At 45.1% G+C, this 18,544-nt stretch overlaps 1 protein-coding gene across 7 annotated transcripts in view; it reads left to right on the forward strand.

The window, feature by feature from the left end:
* The first annotated feature begins 8,039 nt into the window (after positions 1-8,039).
* Positions 8,040-18,544, forward strand: part of ASXL1 (ASXL transcriptional regulator 1) — a 75,007-nt gene continuing 64,502 nt past the window's right edge. For 2 of the 7 annotated variants that reach the window (XM_073007829.1, XM_073007841.1), the window contains exons 1-3: positions 9,032-9,130; positions 16,354-16,436; positions 17,592-17,681. In XM_073007829.1, coding sequence (XP_072863930.1) covers positions 9,032-9,130; positions 16,354-16,436; positions 17,592-17,681 — 272 coding nt within the window. Of the gene's footprint in view, positions 8,567-8,880; positions 9,131-11,619; positions 11,638-16,353; positions 16,437-17,591; positions 17,682-18,544 lie in introns of those variants that run through there. The other 5 variants (XM_073007831.1, XM_073007836.1, XM_073007838.1 and 2 more) reach the window with 5 other exon arrangements.

An 18,544-nucleotide genomic window follows, 5' to 3' on the forward strand; every position in this document is an offset into this window, starting at 1 on the left:
GTTGTTTCCTGGGATAGAGGAGTCTTTCCTCTAGGATGGAGAGCAGAGCAGTGAAGAAGCAAGTAGTCCCTGACGTCATCTGGCTGACTGTCTAATTTGGAGTAGACATTGAAGTCATCATTAATGTCAAGAGCTAGTTAGATTTTTTCCTCATTATATGTTGAAGAACGCATTGAGTGGTATGGGAGGATGGATGGCTTAATGAATGTAGGAAATCAGGGAAAATCTTGCCAAAGAAATGACATGCAAGGAGGCATCAAGGGTGACTCTGCAACCCTATCTTGCTTTCCCTGCCCCAACCGCAGACCAGTCTTAGCACTCAGTTCTGCTTGAATGAATTCATTCAGCAAACGTTGATGAACACCTGTGTCAGGGCCTCTGCTATTGGGTCTGGGGCCACAGGGTTGGGTAAGAGCCAATATATGAGCTCAGATCATAGTTCTATTGAGCTGGTTGTTATAGGAGGTGGTCAAGACTTCTTTGCTTGGGATCTGCTCAGCCCACCTTTCTGGCTTTGTCTCCTGCTCCAGCCCTTCTGGACTGCTGGCCCGTCCCCAAGTGAACACACTTGCACTTTTCACACACAGACCCATGGAGACCACTCCCTATCATACTCACTGTCACTTCTGCCCAGAATTCACCTGAGCCACCCTCTTTCCTTTGGGCTTTCAAGGCCCAGCTAAAGTATTCACATTCCTCTGTGAAGGCTGCCCCAGAGTTTGTTGCTGCCTCCTTGTCCAAAAGGACCTAAGAAAATAGGTTTGAATAATGTGTACAGTTATTTATTTCCATTTATAAGATCCCATTAGACCAGGGGCCCTCGGAATCAGTGAGCCTGTCTTTGTGTTTTTGTTGGGACCTAATACCCAATGAGTCACTCAGGAATTGCAATTAAAATGGGTCCAGAGAAATGTGACCTATAAGAATAAAGGGATAAGGCAGCCTGCTCAGGTCCCCTTCCATACTGTGGAAGCTTTGCTCTTTCACTCTTCACAATAAATCTTGCTGCTGCTCACCCTAAAAAAAAAAATTAATTAAAAAATATAAATAAATAAATAAAGGGATAGAATGCAGAAGGAAGATGAAGATGTAAGGACAACTTAACTTAGAGCAGCAGTTCTGAACTCAGGCCTCCAGGAAGGCAGAATGGCAAAGGGGCAGAGGATGTGGGCTGTGTAGTTGAGGTAGTTGGGTTTGAATCCTGGCTCTGGCATCTATTAACTCGATAAACTGGGACATGTGGTTTTATTTCTTGTGGTTTCAAGAGGGGCCAGGAACACCTTGGAACACTATACAGAATTTCATATAAATAGGTATAAGTTTTTCTGGAAAGAGAGTCCATTGCTTTTTAACAGGCTTCACAAAAGGTAAGCACCACTCAGAAGGGGAGACACTGTCTTTATTAGTTGTCAATTGCTGTGAAACGAATTACCTCAAAATTTAGTGACTTAAAACAATCAACATCTCGGCTGGACGCAGTGGCTCTCACCTGTAATCCCAGCACTTTGGGAGGCCGAGTTGGGTGGATCATGAGGTCAGGAGTTCAAGACCAGCCTGGCCAACATGGTGAAACCCGGTCTTTACTAAAAATACAAAAATTAGCTGGGCCAGATGACAGGCACCTATAATCCCAGCTACTCGGGAGGCCTAGGTAGGAGAATCGCTTGAACCCGGGCCATAGAGGTTGCAGTGAGCCGATATCATGCCACTGCTCTCCAGCCTGGGCGACAGAGTGAGACGCCATCTCAAACAACAACAACAAAACAAACAAAACAACAACAAAAAATTCAACGTATCATGTCTCACCATTTCTGTGGGTCTGGAATCCAGCTTGTGTGGATGATTCTGGCTTGGGGTCTTTCATGAGGTTGTAGGCAAGATGTTGGCCAAGGCTGAAGTCATGTGAAATTGTCTGGGGTTACTGTCATATAGACCTCTCCAGAAAGCTGCTTGAGTGTCCTTATGACATGGTGGCTAGCTTCCCCCAGAGCATGTGACTTGAAACAAGGCAGAGCTGCAATGTTTTCTCTGACCTAGCCCCAGAAGCCACGTATGGTCATTTCCACAGTTACAGAGTTCAGCCCTAGTCAAAGTGGGAGGGGACTAAAAAAGGATATGAATGCGAGGAGGTGGCCATTTTGGTTGATGGCTACCACAGTGCCTTAGAAAGAACTTGGAATGAGGAGCTTGGGGTTTAAATGTTGACTCTAGCAACAACTAATTGTGCAATCTTGGGAAAGTGTCTTATCTTTACTGGCCCACTTTTCTCATTCACCTCATATGATGGTTTTGGAATTCAGGAGTTAAGTCCTCTGAAAAACCATTTATGTAAGCCCCCAACTTCACATTTAGATATTGGAATCATTATATGAGAAAGAAAAGGCATTTAGGGTAGGGTGTAAGTTGATGTTTTTATTATAAATCATGGGAAACAAAGAAATAACCCATTCACCAGTCTCATCACTTTGGCACACCACCCTCTCAGCATTTTGATGTTAAAATACATTTTAAAGGTTCTTTTCCTTCTTTCACAGAGGAAATAATAGAGGAAATGGCTTAAATTGAGGTCAGAAGCATTATGGTAGATGTAGAGTACATCTCTGCATTATTAAGAGAGATTAAAAATTGGGATGGGCACCTTAGTGACGTCCTGAAATCGATACTTGAAAACCTTAAAGCATCAGAGAGCTGCCATTTTCCATGATTTCAGTAAAAAGTAGCTCAGGTTATCCTTCCTTTGAGGTCATTCTAGGGGGTCCCACAAATCTTTTTAAGCAAAATAAAAATAATAATTATTAAAGTTGTTTTCATATTGTTGAGGTATATTGCATTGACAATGGAATTTGTTTTTCCATCATAAAAGTAGCACATATTCTAGATTTTGAAAATACAAATATAAAAAAGAAAAAATATTACCCATAGCTACTATCTTAATCTAAATGTTCTATGTTTTGTGGTTGAAATGAAAAAAATTTTTTCAATTAAAAAGTGTAATATGGGCCGGGCGTGGTGGCTCATGCCTATAATCCCAGCACTTTGGGAGGCCAAGGCAGGCAGATCCCTTGAGGTCTGGAGTTTGAGACCAGCCTGGCCAAATATGGAGAAACCCCATCTGTACTAAAAATACAAAAATTAACCGGGTGTTGTGGCATATGCCTGTTATCCCAGCTACTGAGGTAGGAGGATTGCTTGAACCTGGGAGGCAGAGGTTGCAGTGAGCCAAGATCATGCCACTGCACTTCACCCTCGGTGACAGAGCAAGACTTTGTCTCAAAAACAAAAAGTAATATGGCTATGGCTCACAACTGTAATGCCAGCACTTTGGGAGGCCAAGGCAGGAGTATCACTTGAGGTTAGGAGTTTTGAGACCATCCTGGGCAACATAGTGAGACCCTGTCTCTACAAAAAATTAAAAAAAAAAAAAATTAGCTGGGGGTGGTGGGATGTGTCTGTGGCCCTGCCTACTCCTAGCTACTCAGGAATCTGAGCTGGGAGGATGGCGTAAGCCCAGGAGGTCAAGACTGCAGTGAGCCATGATCATGCCACTGCACTCCAGTCTGGGTGACAGAGTGAGACCTTGTCTCAAAAAAAAAAAAAAAAAAAAGACAATCAAAAGTTGCCCATAGTCTTACAATCCAGAGGTAACCATTATTGACATTTTGTTGCCGGGCATAGTGGCTCATGCCTGCAGTCCCAGCACTTTGGGAGGCTGAGGTGGGAGGATTACTTCAGCCCAGGAGGTGAAGCCTACAATGAGCTGAGATTGCACCACTGCACTCAAGTCTAGGCAACAGAGAGACCCTGTCTCAAACAAACGAAAAAGACATTCTGGTAATTTAAACACGTCCTCCCTACTGGGAGACTGAACAGCAGGATTTAAATGATGGTGAATGGAAGGTGAGCTACGAGTTAGGGCTGCCCATCATGTGGGCAGATTCTATGACTTAATGACAATAATGAGGTCATGAAGTCTCCTATACAGGGTCTTGCTCTGTCACCCAAGCTGGAGTGCAATGGCACAACCATAGCTCATTGCAGTCTCAAACTCTTGGGCTCAAATGATCCTCCTGCCTGAGCCTCCTGAGTAGCTGGGACTATAGGCACACGCTACCACACCCAGCTGAAGTCATGCTCTCTATCCATGAGCATCTTTATAACTTGCACAGATATATTTGGGTGAAGTCTTGTCTTAGTCTTTCCCGATTCTCCCTGAGCAGGTTCCAAACATTGTTTGGGCCTCATTCAAAGGGAAATTAGTCTTCAGAGAGTTTCTCCAATAAAGTAATTATTGAGATTGGGTCATTTATTCAACAGATTGGGTGCCTACCATGTGCCAGGGCTGTGCCAGGCATTGGGGATATGATGATGAAACCAAAGATAGTAGCATGAACACAATCACTAAACCAAAGTCACATGAAGAAATTAAATGTGGGAGGGACAAGGAGAGCTATACACGTACTGATCATCTGTTATGCTGGAAGTTTATTTAGCAAATGTCATCTCATTTAATCATCTGGACCCAGGGGAGGTAATCTGACCTCTCTGAACCTCAGCTTCATTTGAAAATGGGGATGTTATTATTGAGTGAGAACATTTGTTTCAGGAGCAAACCCTGTTCCAAGGTTTGGTTCACTCAAAGTATAAACAATGAGGCACATTTTACACTTTAGACACTAAAACGTTTTGGAGGCAAAGAGGGCTGGTATTTAGTGAGTATCTACTATGTGCTAGGCACTTTACAAAGATCTCATTTAATCTCAGTTCCATTCTTTGAATTTGCTATGTACCCTGCTGCCCAAATGACGGCACTGAGTCAGTGAGAAGTTTCATAACTTGCCCAAGGCCACAGAGCTGGATGGAGAAAGACTGCAGAGATTCAAACACAGGCCTGCTGCCGTGCAGAGCAAATGATAATGTATTATTTTGCAGTGCAGTTCATGGGATATATGTGTCCCGCTGGGAATTCCTGGGTGTCTGCTGGTGGCCTGTTAACTTGGTTCTTGAATATGCACTTTGCTCATAACTGTGCAGTTTGAAAACGGTGACTCATCCCCAAACTAGGCAGGGTTGAATATCTGTCCTGTTTATGTTCCACCTGCCACCTGCACTAACTTCTGAAGATAATCTATAATAAAAGCACTGTGATTAAAAAACAGAAAAACACACACCAACTGTTTTGTCTGTTGGTGCTTCTGACAAGAAAATAAACTCATGAATCTCATTAACTTTAAAAAATCACATCTACTTAAGGTTTAATGACTAAAGCCAACTTTCTAACACATCTGTACAGTTCTCTGAACATACTCTGTTTTCACACTTAACTATGATGTTGTCATTTGTTTCTGTTTGATTCTGCAAGGGCCGAGACCTTGAAATATTCACATCTGGATTCCCCCATGGTTTGACCCAACTGAAGTCAGGCAGTGTTCGCTGAAAGAAAGGTGTTCCCATGATGCCTGTATTAGCTTTCTTTTGGGACTGTAAGAAGTTACCACAGATTTAGTGTCATAAAACAATATTCAATTCTGTTTCACACTTCTTGTGGGCCCGATGTCTGGATTCCATGGCTCAGCTGATTCACTGCTTCCAGTGTCACAAGGCTGAAATCAAGGCATCTATATTCCTTTCTGGAGAGTTGGGGAGGGGGTATAATCTGTTCCCAAGTTCATTCAGGTTGTCAGAATTCAGCTCTGTGAGGTTATAGGACTGAAGTCCCCATTTCCTTGCTGGCTCTTGGCAGGACTTCCTCTCAGCTTTTAGAGGCTGCCTGGATTCCCTGGCTTGTGGTCACTTTCAAAGCCAGCAACAGTGGGCTGAGTTCCTCTCATACTTTGAATTCTTCTGCTTCATCTCTCCAAGACATCTCTTTTGCCTCCCTCTTCTGCTCTTAAGGGTTCATGTGATTACATTGGGGTCACCCAGATAATACAGAATCATCTTATTTTAAGGGCTTTATTTCCACTGGCAAAGTATCTTTTGCCAAAGAATGCTGGCTGGGCACGGTGGCTCACACCTGTAATCCCAGCACTTTGGGAGGCTGAGATGGGCGGATCACCTGAGGTCAGGAATTCAAGACAAGCCTGGCCAACATGGGGAAACCCTGTCTCTACTAAAAATACAAAAATTAGCTGGGTGCGGTAGCACATGCCTGTAATCCCAGCTACTTGGGAGGCTGAGGCAGGAGGATCGCATGAACCCAGAAGGCAGAGGTTACAGTGAGGCAAGATCACGCCACTGCACTCCAGCCTGGGCAACAGAGCCAAACTCTGTCTCAAAAAAAAAAAAAAAAAACAAAACAAACAAACAAAAAAAAACCCCAGCATATTCACAGGTTCCAGGGACTAGGGCTTGGACGGTTTTGAGCAAGGGGGGAAGACATTATTCTGTCTACCACAGTGCCTGTATTAAACATGTAAATTTCAGTTATTCCCTGTAGATCAGAGGGGAGTAAAGCTACTTCAGAAGACATCTGAAAGAAGCCAAATGACTTGCCAAAGAGTACTGTATCAGTTGTAGATTGGAAAAAAAAAAAAGCTAAAAATCCTTTGTAAAAAATCAAGTCAAACAGTTTTCTGGGGGACGGTAGTTCCTCCTTTCTCTCAGGGTAGAGCTAGAGAGATTTTAAGAGGTGTCTTATTCTAACTTTGCAGTCTTTTCCCTTTGTAGGATTTTGCTTACCAGACTCAAAAGTTTTCTGTGACCAGTATTAGAAGAACATTGAACCCCTTGGCATTAGAGTTTGGGCTACACCATAATGGTCTCCTGTCAATACTGGCTCTTGCTACCTGTTAACATTAGGGAGTGGGGGGTGTGTTTCCTCACCCAGGGAAACCTTTAAATGTGGCCACTGATCCTGCCTTCACAGTTTTTAAGAGCTGGCATCAATCCAACTCAAGACGGAATCTAGAAATGTTTCTGGACAACGACTGAACCTATAGGTACAGAAAACCTATGTGCTGGGCGCTCTCAATTTCATTTCAGGTTCTGAAACTAAGGCTCAGAGAGGCTAAGTACATTGCCCATTGTCTCTCACCTGGTAATAACAGCCACCATTTATTAAACATTTGCTCTATGCCAGGCGCCAAATCATGCGAACCTAATAATGTCAAGATCTCCCTTCACATCCTCTTCCAATCTGTCAAGAATTTTATGTTAATTTTAATTCCAATAATGCCATGAAATACAAGACAAATGCAGATCAGAAAACTGAGGCTCAGGTTGAGTGGACAGCCAGGGAGTGACTCAGCCAAGATTCCAGTCTAGGTGCGTTGGACTCCAGGGCCTGAGTTCTCTCCAGGGTACTGCCTCTAAAAACGCACTCAGGTGCATTCTGGTCAGTATGGCCCCAGAGTCCAAGTCCTTTATGCGACCCGTCAACGTATCACCAAGTTCCTCAAGTGGTAAGAACGCAGGCTCTGCAAATAAACAGCGGCCTGAAAGCATAGGAGGAAATGAGGAACCGTCAAAGTCCATCAACCATGGAATAACCGTTTTACTGGTATGAAGGTCTTTCTGTCTCATTATTATGTGGCAGTGAGTCATTTAGGGGGGACCTAAAGGGAAAGTCCTGCCTCTCGTCCCCTACGAGAAGTATAGGTGAGAACCATTTAGGCGAGGAGAAGCACGAAGTGGGAGCTGCGAGTCGAGCTCCCCATCTTCACTTCCCACCCGCACCCGCCCGGAGGTCCTGAGGCAAAAAGCACCTAAGGGGTTAAGGGCGGCCGGGGGAGCCCAGCCACCGCCCCTTCCCAGCATCGCCTCCCAGAATCCCTCAGGCACCCAGCCAGTTCCCGCACCTCGCGAGACTCTACCCAGGCCCTTCCCCGAACAGCGATGCGTCCCCGTTCCTAGCTGAGGTCGGTGCTAGGCGGAGGACGCCAGAGGGAGAGCGGAAGGGGCCGCGGGGCACGCCGGGAAGTGTGGTCCACGCCCTTCACACGGCCATATTCTTCCGGAGCGGGGGAGGCCAGAGAGGCCGCTGGGACTACGACTCCCAGCTGTCCTTTCGGTTTGTTTTTGTTCAAAAAAAAAAAAAACCCCACACTCCCCCTCCTCACTCTTCACACACACTCACACACACCCACGGCAGACACGCACACACCCGGGCGCCGAAGGGAAAGCCGCGTTTCGCCCTCCCGCCCCGCCGCCGGTCCTGTCTCGGTCCCTCAGCAGAGCTGGAAAGCGGAGGCCGGAGCCGTGACCTCTGACCTCGTGGTTATGCGGAGTCGCCGCATTCCTTAGCGATCGCGGGGCAGCAGCCGCTGCCGCCGTGGGCGACTGACGCAGCGCGGGCGCGTGGAGCCGCCGCCGCCCCTCCCCCACCGCCGCTCTCGCGCCAGCCGGTCCCCGCGTGCCCGCCCCTTCTCCCCGGCCGCACCCGAGACCTCGCGCGCCGCCGCTGCCACGCGACCCCCCCCAACCGCCGCCGCCGCCCCAGCCCCGCGCCACCGCCCCAGCCCGCCCAGCCCAGAGGTCCCGCGTGGAGCTGCCGCCGCCGCCGGGGAGGAGGATGAAGGACAAACAGAAGAAGAAGAAGGAGCGCACGTGGGCCGAGGCCGCGCGCCTGGTGAGGCGGGTAGCCGAGGGGGGCTCCGTGGGGCTCGGTGGGGGTGGGCTCGCCGCGAACCCCCCACTGGAGGGGGAGGGGCGAGGCCCTGCCCACCGCGGGAGGGGGCGGGGCCATCTTCCTTTAAGAACCGGACAGCCCCGCAAGGCGCGGGGTGGGGAGCGCTCCGCCGGGATGGGATGTGGCGCCTTTTTCCGCTTGCCCTACCCGCCACCCTCCCCCACCTCCCCTCCACCCCTCCCACCCCCCCTCCACCCCCCCCTACCCCCCCATCCCCCCCACCCCCCGCCCAGCTAAATTCCTGCGGAGGGGCGAGCTGGCAGGCCGGCTCCTCCCCCTCTGGGCAGCGGGGTCCCGCCTCCCCTCCCCCACTATTTGGCAGCGTCTGGGGGTCTGGGGCAGCTTCGTTCATTCACCCGGGGGAGTTGGGTTTCCGGGAAGGGTCGGAAGCCCCTCCCTCGCTTCATGGTGGGTAATGGGGTGGTGCCTTTGACTCCGGGGGTGAAAAAGCGACCCCCATTCAAGGACGCCACTGGCATTTTGAGCTTTACCAATCTAAACCTGGTGCGTGGAGGGAAGAAAGTGCTTACTCCCAGCTTGAATCCTGAGCAGCGGTTCTCTAACTTTAGTGTCCTGTGGGCGACACCTGAGAGGCGGTTAGTAACGCTCCTCCTAGGGCCCTCCATAAGACCTGCTGAGCCTCAGGGTCTGGGATAGAGCCTGGGAATCTGCGCTTTCACCGGCTCCGCAGGTGATTGAAACGCAGTGGCTCACGGACCCCACTTTGAGAAACGCTGACTAGGGTGCTTGCCTTCAGAAGCTGGACTGGAAATGGGTACTTTGAGGAGAACTGAATCCACTTTGCAAAGAATGTATGTTGGACAAAGACAAAGTGTCTCTGTTGAGAGACATTGTTCACTGAGGATTAGCAAGGGAGAGCGTAATTTGAGTGTTTGAAGCCGCCTTGTTCAGCTGATGGGGGTTGTGAATTTTGTGTTCAGAGCGTTAGAGGACTTGCAGGTGAAATAGCTTCCTTTTGGATTGCACCCGCAAAGCTCAGACTTTGAGACGTACTCGTGTAACATCTGCTGATACCAGTAGTAACAGGTTATACTAAGATGTCAGTTCCTAAGATCTGTCACACAGGGAGGTTGTGGTGCGGATAGCATAAGTGTCTCTTGACACTCTGTAGTTTATATGTAATTGTCGTAATTCAGTTTTAATGATAAGTGAAGCTCAGACTTAATTTTCTCTCTTATTTTGAAGTGAGTTTTCTGCGTCAAAGGTGTTGTGCAAAAAAAAAAAAAAAAAAAAAGACCGTATGGGGGGTGGGGTTGATACAAACCTGAAGTACGAAGTCTGTGAAAGTTACTGATTTATAAAAACTGAAGGAATTTGGGCTACAGAATTTTCATTGGTGCTTGCTGTCCTCTTCCCTAGTCATTTGTTGCCCAGTGAACAAAAATAGCAATTGTTTGTATGCTGAAGTTTTGTGCTTCAGTTTATTTTGGCCTGGCATGTGAAGTTTGAAGATTTTGAGGTTCCGAAATATTTTTTTTTCCTGATTCAGTCAAAATTGGAAGCTCGGGCTAGTTTTCAGGATCTTGTAGAAATTTCAGGATTTCTCTAATGGTTCTTTACCTGGAAACAAATATAGGCCTGATGGGGAGTGGGAGAGAGCTCTCATTCTCCTGGACGATGAGTTTTGTGTGTTCATTGACATTGTCCTTGGTGTTCCTGTTAATGCGGGTGTTTATGACCCTGGGCACCCAAGGAAATTTGCTTGCCAGAGTTTTACTTGTTAGAGGTAGGTGAAAGTACCTTTAAATCCTATGTTATTTGTGTCTTGACAGAATTATAAAATCTGTTTCAAAGTTCTGTTGGCTCTTACTAGTTGACTTTAGGAATTTGGGGTCCACTGTGAAGTCTCTCTAGATTCTCGAATTTACTGTGGTCTGAACTTCAACATTGAGGTTGCTCTGTCTGTTTTATCATTGACTTCAAACTGGATTATCAGAGTAAGTTATTTCTCTTTTTCTTCTAAGGCTCTTCATTAAAAATAGTAATATGAATAGGAATTACCTTGTTTTTGTTTGTTTTGTTTGTTTGGAGTTTCTCTCTTGTTGCCCAGGCTGGAATGCAATAGCACCATCTTGGCTCACCGCAAGCTCTGCCTCCCAGGTTCAAGTGATTCTCCTGCCTTAGTCTTCTCTAGTAGCTGGGATTACAGGCATGTGCCACCATGCCCCGCTAATTTTGTATTTTTCGTAGAGATGGGGGTTTCTCCATGTTGGTCAGGCTGGTCTTGAACTTCTGACCTCAGGTTATCTGCCCACCTTGGCCTCCTAAATTGCTGGGATTACAGGCGTGAGCCTCCGCGCCTAGTCTATGAATAGGAATTACTTTATGGTGGTGTTATACATGTGAAAAAGGATTTGTGAGACTTTGGGAGGCTGAGGCAGAATAATCACTTGAAGCTAGGAGTTCAAGATGAGCCTGGGCAACATAGACCCGGTCTCTACAACAGCAGAAACAAAATGAGCTGGGCATGGTGGTGCACACCTGTGGTCCTAGCTACTTGGGAGGCTGAGGAGTTGGAGGCTGCAGTGGCCAATGACTGTGCCACTGCACTCCAGCCTGGGTGATAGAGGGAGATCCTGACTCTAAAAAAATAATGAGGCTGGGCGTGGTGGCTCATGCCTGTAATCCCAGCACTTTGGGAGGCTGAGGTGGGTGGATCACAGGGTCAGGAGTTCTAGACCAGCTTGGCCAACGTGGTGAAACCCAGTCTCTACTACAAATACAAAAATTAGCCAGGTGTGGTTCATGCCTGTAATCCCAGCTACTTGGAGGGGTGGGGGGCGCTGAGGCAGGAGAATCGCTTGAACTCGGGAGGTGGAGGTTGCAGAGAGCCAAGGTCATGCCACTGCACTCCAGCCTGGGTGACAGAGTGAGACTCCGTCTCAAAAAAAAAAAAAAAAAAGGACTCATGAGAATGTGATATGTAATTTGTGTATCTTTTGTGTGTTTTTTGTTTTAGAATTTTCCATTTCTTTGGATGGGACTGGATGGTAGGTAAGGGGGAACTTTTATTTAAGAGTCCTAGACTGGGCGCGGTGGCTCACGCCTGTAATCCCAGCACTTTGGGAGGCTGAGGCAGACGGATCACCTGAGGTCAGGAGTTCGAGACTAGCCTGGCCAACATGGTGAAACCCTGTCCCTACTAAAAATACAAAAATTAGCCCGGCGTGGTGGTGGTGCATGCCTGTAACCTCCGCTACTCGAGAGGCTGAGGCAGGAGAATCACTTGAACCCAGGAGGTGGAGGTTGCAGTGAACCGAGATCACGCCACTGCACTCCAGTGGCGGCAGTGAGACTCCATCTCAAAAACAAAACAAAAGAAAAAAATAGCCCTCTTAATGTTTAAAAAAAGTTTCTGTAACACTGTGTGCTGGAGAATTTGTGAGAGCTTAACACTGGACTGAGAGAAACTTGACCAGGAGGGAACGTAGGACAGTTGAACATTAGAACACCTGAACACTACTCTTTTCTTTGGGCAGGTGAATTTGGACTCCTTGCAATGGCAGTTGTATGCACTTCCTTGGGAACACTTTCAGATTGCTCCTGACCCCAGGAGCAATCTGGTGACTAGAGTGTAACTGGGAATCCTTTTAAAAAATTGTTTTTGCAGAGGAAAGAAGATTCTTCTTGAGAATTTCAGTGTAGTATACCCCAGGAGATTGATTTTTGCAGATGTTTAATTATGCTGTTGAAAAATAGATACTCTTTCTTTCACACATTTTGTAGTATTGTCTTTTCTAGATGTAAGACGTAGACCTTACGTGGTTGGGTGGATATCTTCCAACTTGTTATGAACAGTTTGTTTGGGAGAAATAGGCAAGGGGATTTCCCTTTAAATTGAGGACCCTAAATGGATTCTCCCTGGCTCTGAGAAACTCTTTGTTGCATGCTTTATCTTTTACTTTGATTCGTGACTGACCAGTTCTTACATCAAACATTTTTTTTCACCTTTGAAGTAAGAGAAGACTTTTTTTTTTTTTTAAATGTAGTCTAGAAAGAGACTAGGAATAGAACACTGCTGACTTGTTCTTATACCAAAAGCTGGAGGCATAAACAGTTTTAATAGAAGTGAATGCTTTGTATCTTTTGATGTAACTTCCCTTTAGAGATTCTGTTTCCCCTGTCTTAAATTCTCAGGCTATTTCTGATTGCTGTTTAAATAATTGGTAGTTACTATTTGAGTCATGCTTCTTTTAAAAAATGCTATAAAAATTCGCTAGCTCAGCTTTCATTTAGTTAGTATCAAAGAAATGATATCTGTGGCAGTGAACATTAGTAGCTTGTTCCAGGGTTTATTGTAGGTTTGTTCAAGTCAGTACTGCCTGTCTTGGCACTTAGGTTCTTGGAATACAAAGGTGGATGAGGTTTGCCCCCTCAGGGCTTACGGTCGTCTGGGGATGGAGAAGGTCCAGATACAGGAACAGAATTTTACTATAGTCATGATACATGTTATCATAGTTGTATAAATCATAAACAGATATCCCAGTTGCTGCCTCTTGTCCAGTCATAATTATGAATAGTTTCTCCTTTCAACTGTCCTGGTTTGGAAGATAATTGTATGTGTTATGAAACAATGGGGACATTGAAAAGAGACTTTTACTTCTGCCTGGCAGAGATCAGGGAAGGCTTCCTGGAGGAAGGTGCTTTCTGAGCTCAATCTTGAAGGGTAACTAGGAGTTAGGGCAGTCACAGAGGGCATAAGCAGGAGCTGGTGACAACACATAGCAGGAGAGAGAGAGAGAGAAAGGGTGAGAGGGAGTGTGTGTATTTGCAAAGTGTGAGAATTAGCTATATCTACAAATTATTGGAACATAAAGTTTGTGGAGTGTCATTGTGGATGGGTAGAGACAGGCAGAGACCAGATTGTGAGGGTTCCATATGCCAGGCCAGTGAGCATCTACTCTGTGCCAGGCACTGTAGGCATTACTTACATTGTCTGTAATCTGTTCAATAACTCTGAGAGGAAGACATCAGTATCCTTCAAAAGAGAACCTAGGTTCAGGTTGGGTTGTAATTTGCCCCAGTTTAGAACGTAAGAATTTGAATCTAACTCTAGATCCTGTTCTTTACCAGTGGGCCAGTGGACTTTGGAAGCTTCAGCTTTTGCAGTATGTGATTAAGGAGCTGTTGAAGGATTTTATTTGCTTTCTATTTTTATTACTATTTTTTGAGACAGAGTCTCATTCTGTCACCCTGGCTGAAGTGCAGTGGTGCCATCACAGCTCACTGCAGCTTCCACTTCTGAGCTCATGATTCTCTCACCTCAGCCTCCTGTGTAGCTGGGATTACAGGCATGCGCCACCATGCCCAGCTAGTTTTTTATATATTTTTGTAGAGACAGGGTTTCACCATGTTGCCCAGGCTGGTTTTGAACTCCTAGGCTCAAGCAATCTGCCCACCTTGGCCTCCCAAAGTGCTGGGATTACAGGTGTGAGACACTTTACCCAGCCATATATTTTTTTAGATTCTTTTTTTTTTTTTTTTTTTGAACTTGAGATGGAGTCTTGCTCTGTCACCCAGGCTGGAGTGCAGTGGCGCGATCTCAGCTCACTGCACTCAGCTTCTCCTGCCTCAGCTTCCCGAGTAGCTGGGACTACAGGTGCCCACCACCACGCCCGGCTAGTTTTTTTGTACTTCTTAGTAGACAGGGTTTCACCATGTTAGTCAGGATGGTCTCGATCTCCTGACCTCGTGATCCACCCGCCTCAGCCTCCCAAGGTGCTGGAATTACAGGCGTGAGCCACCGCACCCGGCCCCCATTTTCAGAAATTCTTTAAAGAGATGAGGTTTCACTGTGTTACCCAGGCTGGAGTGCTGTGGCTATACACAGGCAGGATCATGGCGCACTACATCCTGGAGCTCCTGAGCTCAAGTGACCCTCCTGCCTCAGTCTCAGCTGGGACTATAGGTGTGCACCACTGTGCCTGGCCTGTTGAAGGATTTTAGAGTTAAAAGTGATGAGAGTAGGTTTGCTTTGCTGGGTTGACCTCAGGCTATAACATGTAAGTTCTACCAGAGCAGGGATTTGGTCTTGTTTACTGTGAATCCCTAGAATTGTGCCTGGCACTAGGTAGGTGTTGCATGTGTTTGTTGATTGAAGGATGACAACAGAGTCAGAATGGATTTGAGGAAAGCAGAACTGGATGGAGGGATAGACATTAAGAGGTTGTTGTGTTGGGTCAGGAAAGAGACTGGTTTTGGGACTTGGGGGACAGATGAGAGAGAAGGATGACACCTGCGTTTCTGAATTAGGTGATTATACAGGCTGTCAATCAAGGTAGGGAATACAGGAAGAAGAGTGGGTCTGGAGAAGAGGTGAATTAGAATTGCCAATTCGATGAATTAAGAGTAGAGCTGAATTAGAGTAGATAATGAAGGGGTACAATCAGTACATAACTGAATATTTGAATCTGAAATTTGGGGGAGACGTCAGGGCTAGAGGTAGAGATTAGATAGTTATCAGAATTTAGGTAGTAGCTGAAACTGAGACGATAATGTTACCCATGGAGAATGGAAAATCTGAAAAGAGAAGCAAAGAATAGGATCATAGGAAATAGGGGTTTTATTTTAGTACCTTCTCCAAACCTTGACTTTAGTGCTGAGGTCTTATGTTCTTTCGTAGAGTACCTTCCGCAGCAGACCTGTCAGACAAGATCGGGCACGTCCAGGGTGGTATGGCTGCAGACAGCAGTGTCCTATCAGACTTACTGCTTTATGTGTTGCTTGTGACAGCAGTACTTGGTTATGGTAGTTAAATGGACTGTAAGATGTTAGCTTGATTTGGAGTACCCTCAGTAGCTGCACAGGTAGACAAAGTACAAAGATATTGACAGCTTTTTTCCTCTTTTAGAAGAATAACATATCTAAGAACTCTTAAAGCAAGAGAGCTGCAGTTGCACACTAAGAAAATACTGCAATACTGCCATGACTTGGTTATAGATGATGCTAACATAAATGGGATATTCTGTTTCTCATTGCACCAGTCATGCAGAATCATAGCATCATGTTGCCAAATGGCAGAACGTACTGTGGCAGTTAACACCACAGATTAACAACACAGTGGCAAAAAGCACCGTTTAAAAATATGGGTACTTGGTCGGGTGTGGTGGCTCACTTCTATAATCCCAGCACTTTAGGAGGCTGAGGTGGGCAGATCACCTGAGATCAGGAGTTCGCCTGGCCAACATGGTGAAGCTCCGTCTCTACTAAAATACAAAAGCATTGGTGCAGTGATTCTTGGACTTTTATGTGCATAAGAATCACCTGGTAGGTCTGGAATAGGGGCCATGAATTTGCACACATATATAATATATGTATGTATAGGTAGTAATTAAACTTCCTTGGGAAAGAAAATGTGAATGCATTTCTGTCTCATGTTTCTTGTGCAGTGCTATATATTCTGTGGTTTAGCAGTATTAACAGCATCAAGTTAAACAGTAACCAAAGTTGCTAAGGTCTCACATACTATACAATGTATGCTGAGAAGATATGCATCCTTAGAATTGAGAATTTGAACATTTCAGTTAATTGCAGTAACTTTCAGTAACTGGATGTATGTGTGATTTGATTTCTGAAGTAATTTTAACTGTGGAAAAAGTAAGTTGTCACCAGTGGTACCTCATAGCAGAACTTTAGCCCATGATATATGGACGGATGGATATAAATGGAAATTGCACACTGAAATTAGGACGTTTATATTTCTTCAGGTATTAGAAAACTACTCGGATGCTCCAATGACACCAAAACAGATTCTGCAGGTCATAGAGGCAGAAGGACTAAAGGAAATGAGGTTTGTATTGTTCTTGTTGCTTAACGTGAGGGTTTCATAGGACATGTGTCTTTCTGTAGTTGTATAGTGATATGAGTAAGTAAACCTGTGTATATGTTTGTGCTTCTGTGTCTGATAGTGAAGTAGAACTATCCATTTCCCAAATTGTGTGTTGTCTGAGTGGAGGGGTAGCAGTGGGTGAACATCTGTTTGTTTTCATTTAGAGGTGCAGTGGCTTTCCCCATCTCCTTGCTCTTCCTTAAATCTTGGCATAGAGCTTGTTTTTTGTGTAAGGAGGCAGGGCACATTTTCTCTTGTGCTGTTTCAGAAGTTTCAGACCTGATAGCCTCTATTGTGCCTAACACTACCCTTTTTTCTATGCTGTATCCCTGAAGTTCTTTCTTTTAGGATAAAAGAACGGTGGTCTCATCAACATAAAAAACCCACTGACTTTTTTCCCCCTGCTAATTCAAGTCATATATTATATGAATTTACTAAATTTTGAGGTGACCTTTGTTTTCTAAATTTATGGCATAGTTTTCCTGGAGAAGTAACAAGTTAGAAACATAGAATTGCTGGCCTGAAAGCCAGTGACTATCTTTAATCTTTCTTTTTCCTTATCCTAACTTTAAACTTTAAAAAAAAAAAAAAAGGGCTGAGTGTGATGGCCCATGCCTGTAATCCCAAAGGCAGGCAGATCACTTGAGGTCAGGAGTTCAAGACCAACCTGGCCAACATGGCAAAACCCAGTATCTACTAAAAATACAAAGATTAGCCGGTGTGGTGATGCACGCCTGTAGCCTGTAGTTCCAGCTTGGGAGGATGAGGCTGGAGAATCGCTTGAACCCGGGAGACTGAGGTTGCAGTGAGCTGAGATTGCACTGCTACACTCCAGCCTGGGCGACAGAATGAGACTCCGTCTTAAAAAACGAAACAAAACAAAACAAAAAAAAGTCCTTAAATGAGGAAAGAAGAGAGCACTACAGTCTCTGCCCGGGACTCAGAGCAAACTTCATGTTTTTGCTAGTCAAACTTAGCAAATTGACCTTTTAGGGTCAGAAGGCCCTCACTTTCCTGTTGTCAGTTCAAACATTCTCAAGTTGATGTTTTGTGGGGAGGGAAGATTTAAGATTGTCTACATCACATTTATTTGACTTGTACTTATCCACTGTGTAGTGTTATAATTGTGCTTTATTTTTGTTTTTATGGGCTATTTCCCATCATGCTGCTGTCTGCATTGCTGTTGGACCACTTTGCCTATAGAAGGTAAATGAGTCCCTTTGGGACATATGGAATTGAAAACCTTAACTTGTTTCTGCTTCTTGTTCTTAGAGGAATTATGAAGCAGTCATGGTGGCTCATGATGAGTGAGCAACTCTGTAATTTGTAGACAGAGGTATAATATGTAGGAGTCACAGAAGAGCTGTGCCAGCATGCTGTTCTCCTTGTAGCAGAGATGCTAGCACACCCACTTGATACTCCAGATTTTGCACAAGGTTTCTTTTAGAGATTGGTTCTTGGTGAAAAATTTTTTAGCATCCAGTGTGTTCCAAGGCAAAATAAGTAATAGTTTTTTAATGGTTTTTTTAGACTCAGAATTTATTTTTAACACTGCATAAATTAGGGCCTCTAGTTCTGAAACATGCGAAGAGGCTTACTTAAGCTATTTATATATTTTTTAACATGCTGGGGAGAGGGAAAAGAGGGTGCACAGGTGACTCCTAGCACTAATATGCTAGTGCCAAACTCAGTTAATATTAATAATGGGCATTTGTTGATATTTTCGGTAGCTTTTCTATTTTAAGATTCAGTAAGTAGCATCCTTCGCACTGAACTGTCACTGTTTCGCAACCTGCTGTTGTGGTAAGGACCATGAAACAACTGAGTATGCCATTGTTTCAGTTTAATGTTTAAGCATTACTGGGAACTAAATCCACTTGACTGTCTTTTTGCATTTAGATTTAAATAATTGTTCCCGCGTAGATACAGAATAAAACTGAATCTCCCCACTCCCAACAGAGAAAAAAAAAACAAATGAAATACTGTTCTTTTTGTTTACTTACTAGAAAATGTTTAACTGGAAAAAAAGTTCTTGTTTTATTGGCAAAGGACCATTGATTTTGTGATTC

Source organism: Chlorocebus sabaeus, chromosome 2, assembly GCF_047675955.1.
Source record: "Chlorocebus sabaeus isolate Y175 chromosome 2, mChlSab1.0.hap1, whole genome shotgun sequence".
In the NCBI taxonomy this organism is placed as follows: Eukaryota; Metazoa; Chordata; class Mammalia; order Primates; family Cercopithecidae; genus Chlorocebus; species Chlorocebus sabaeus.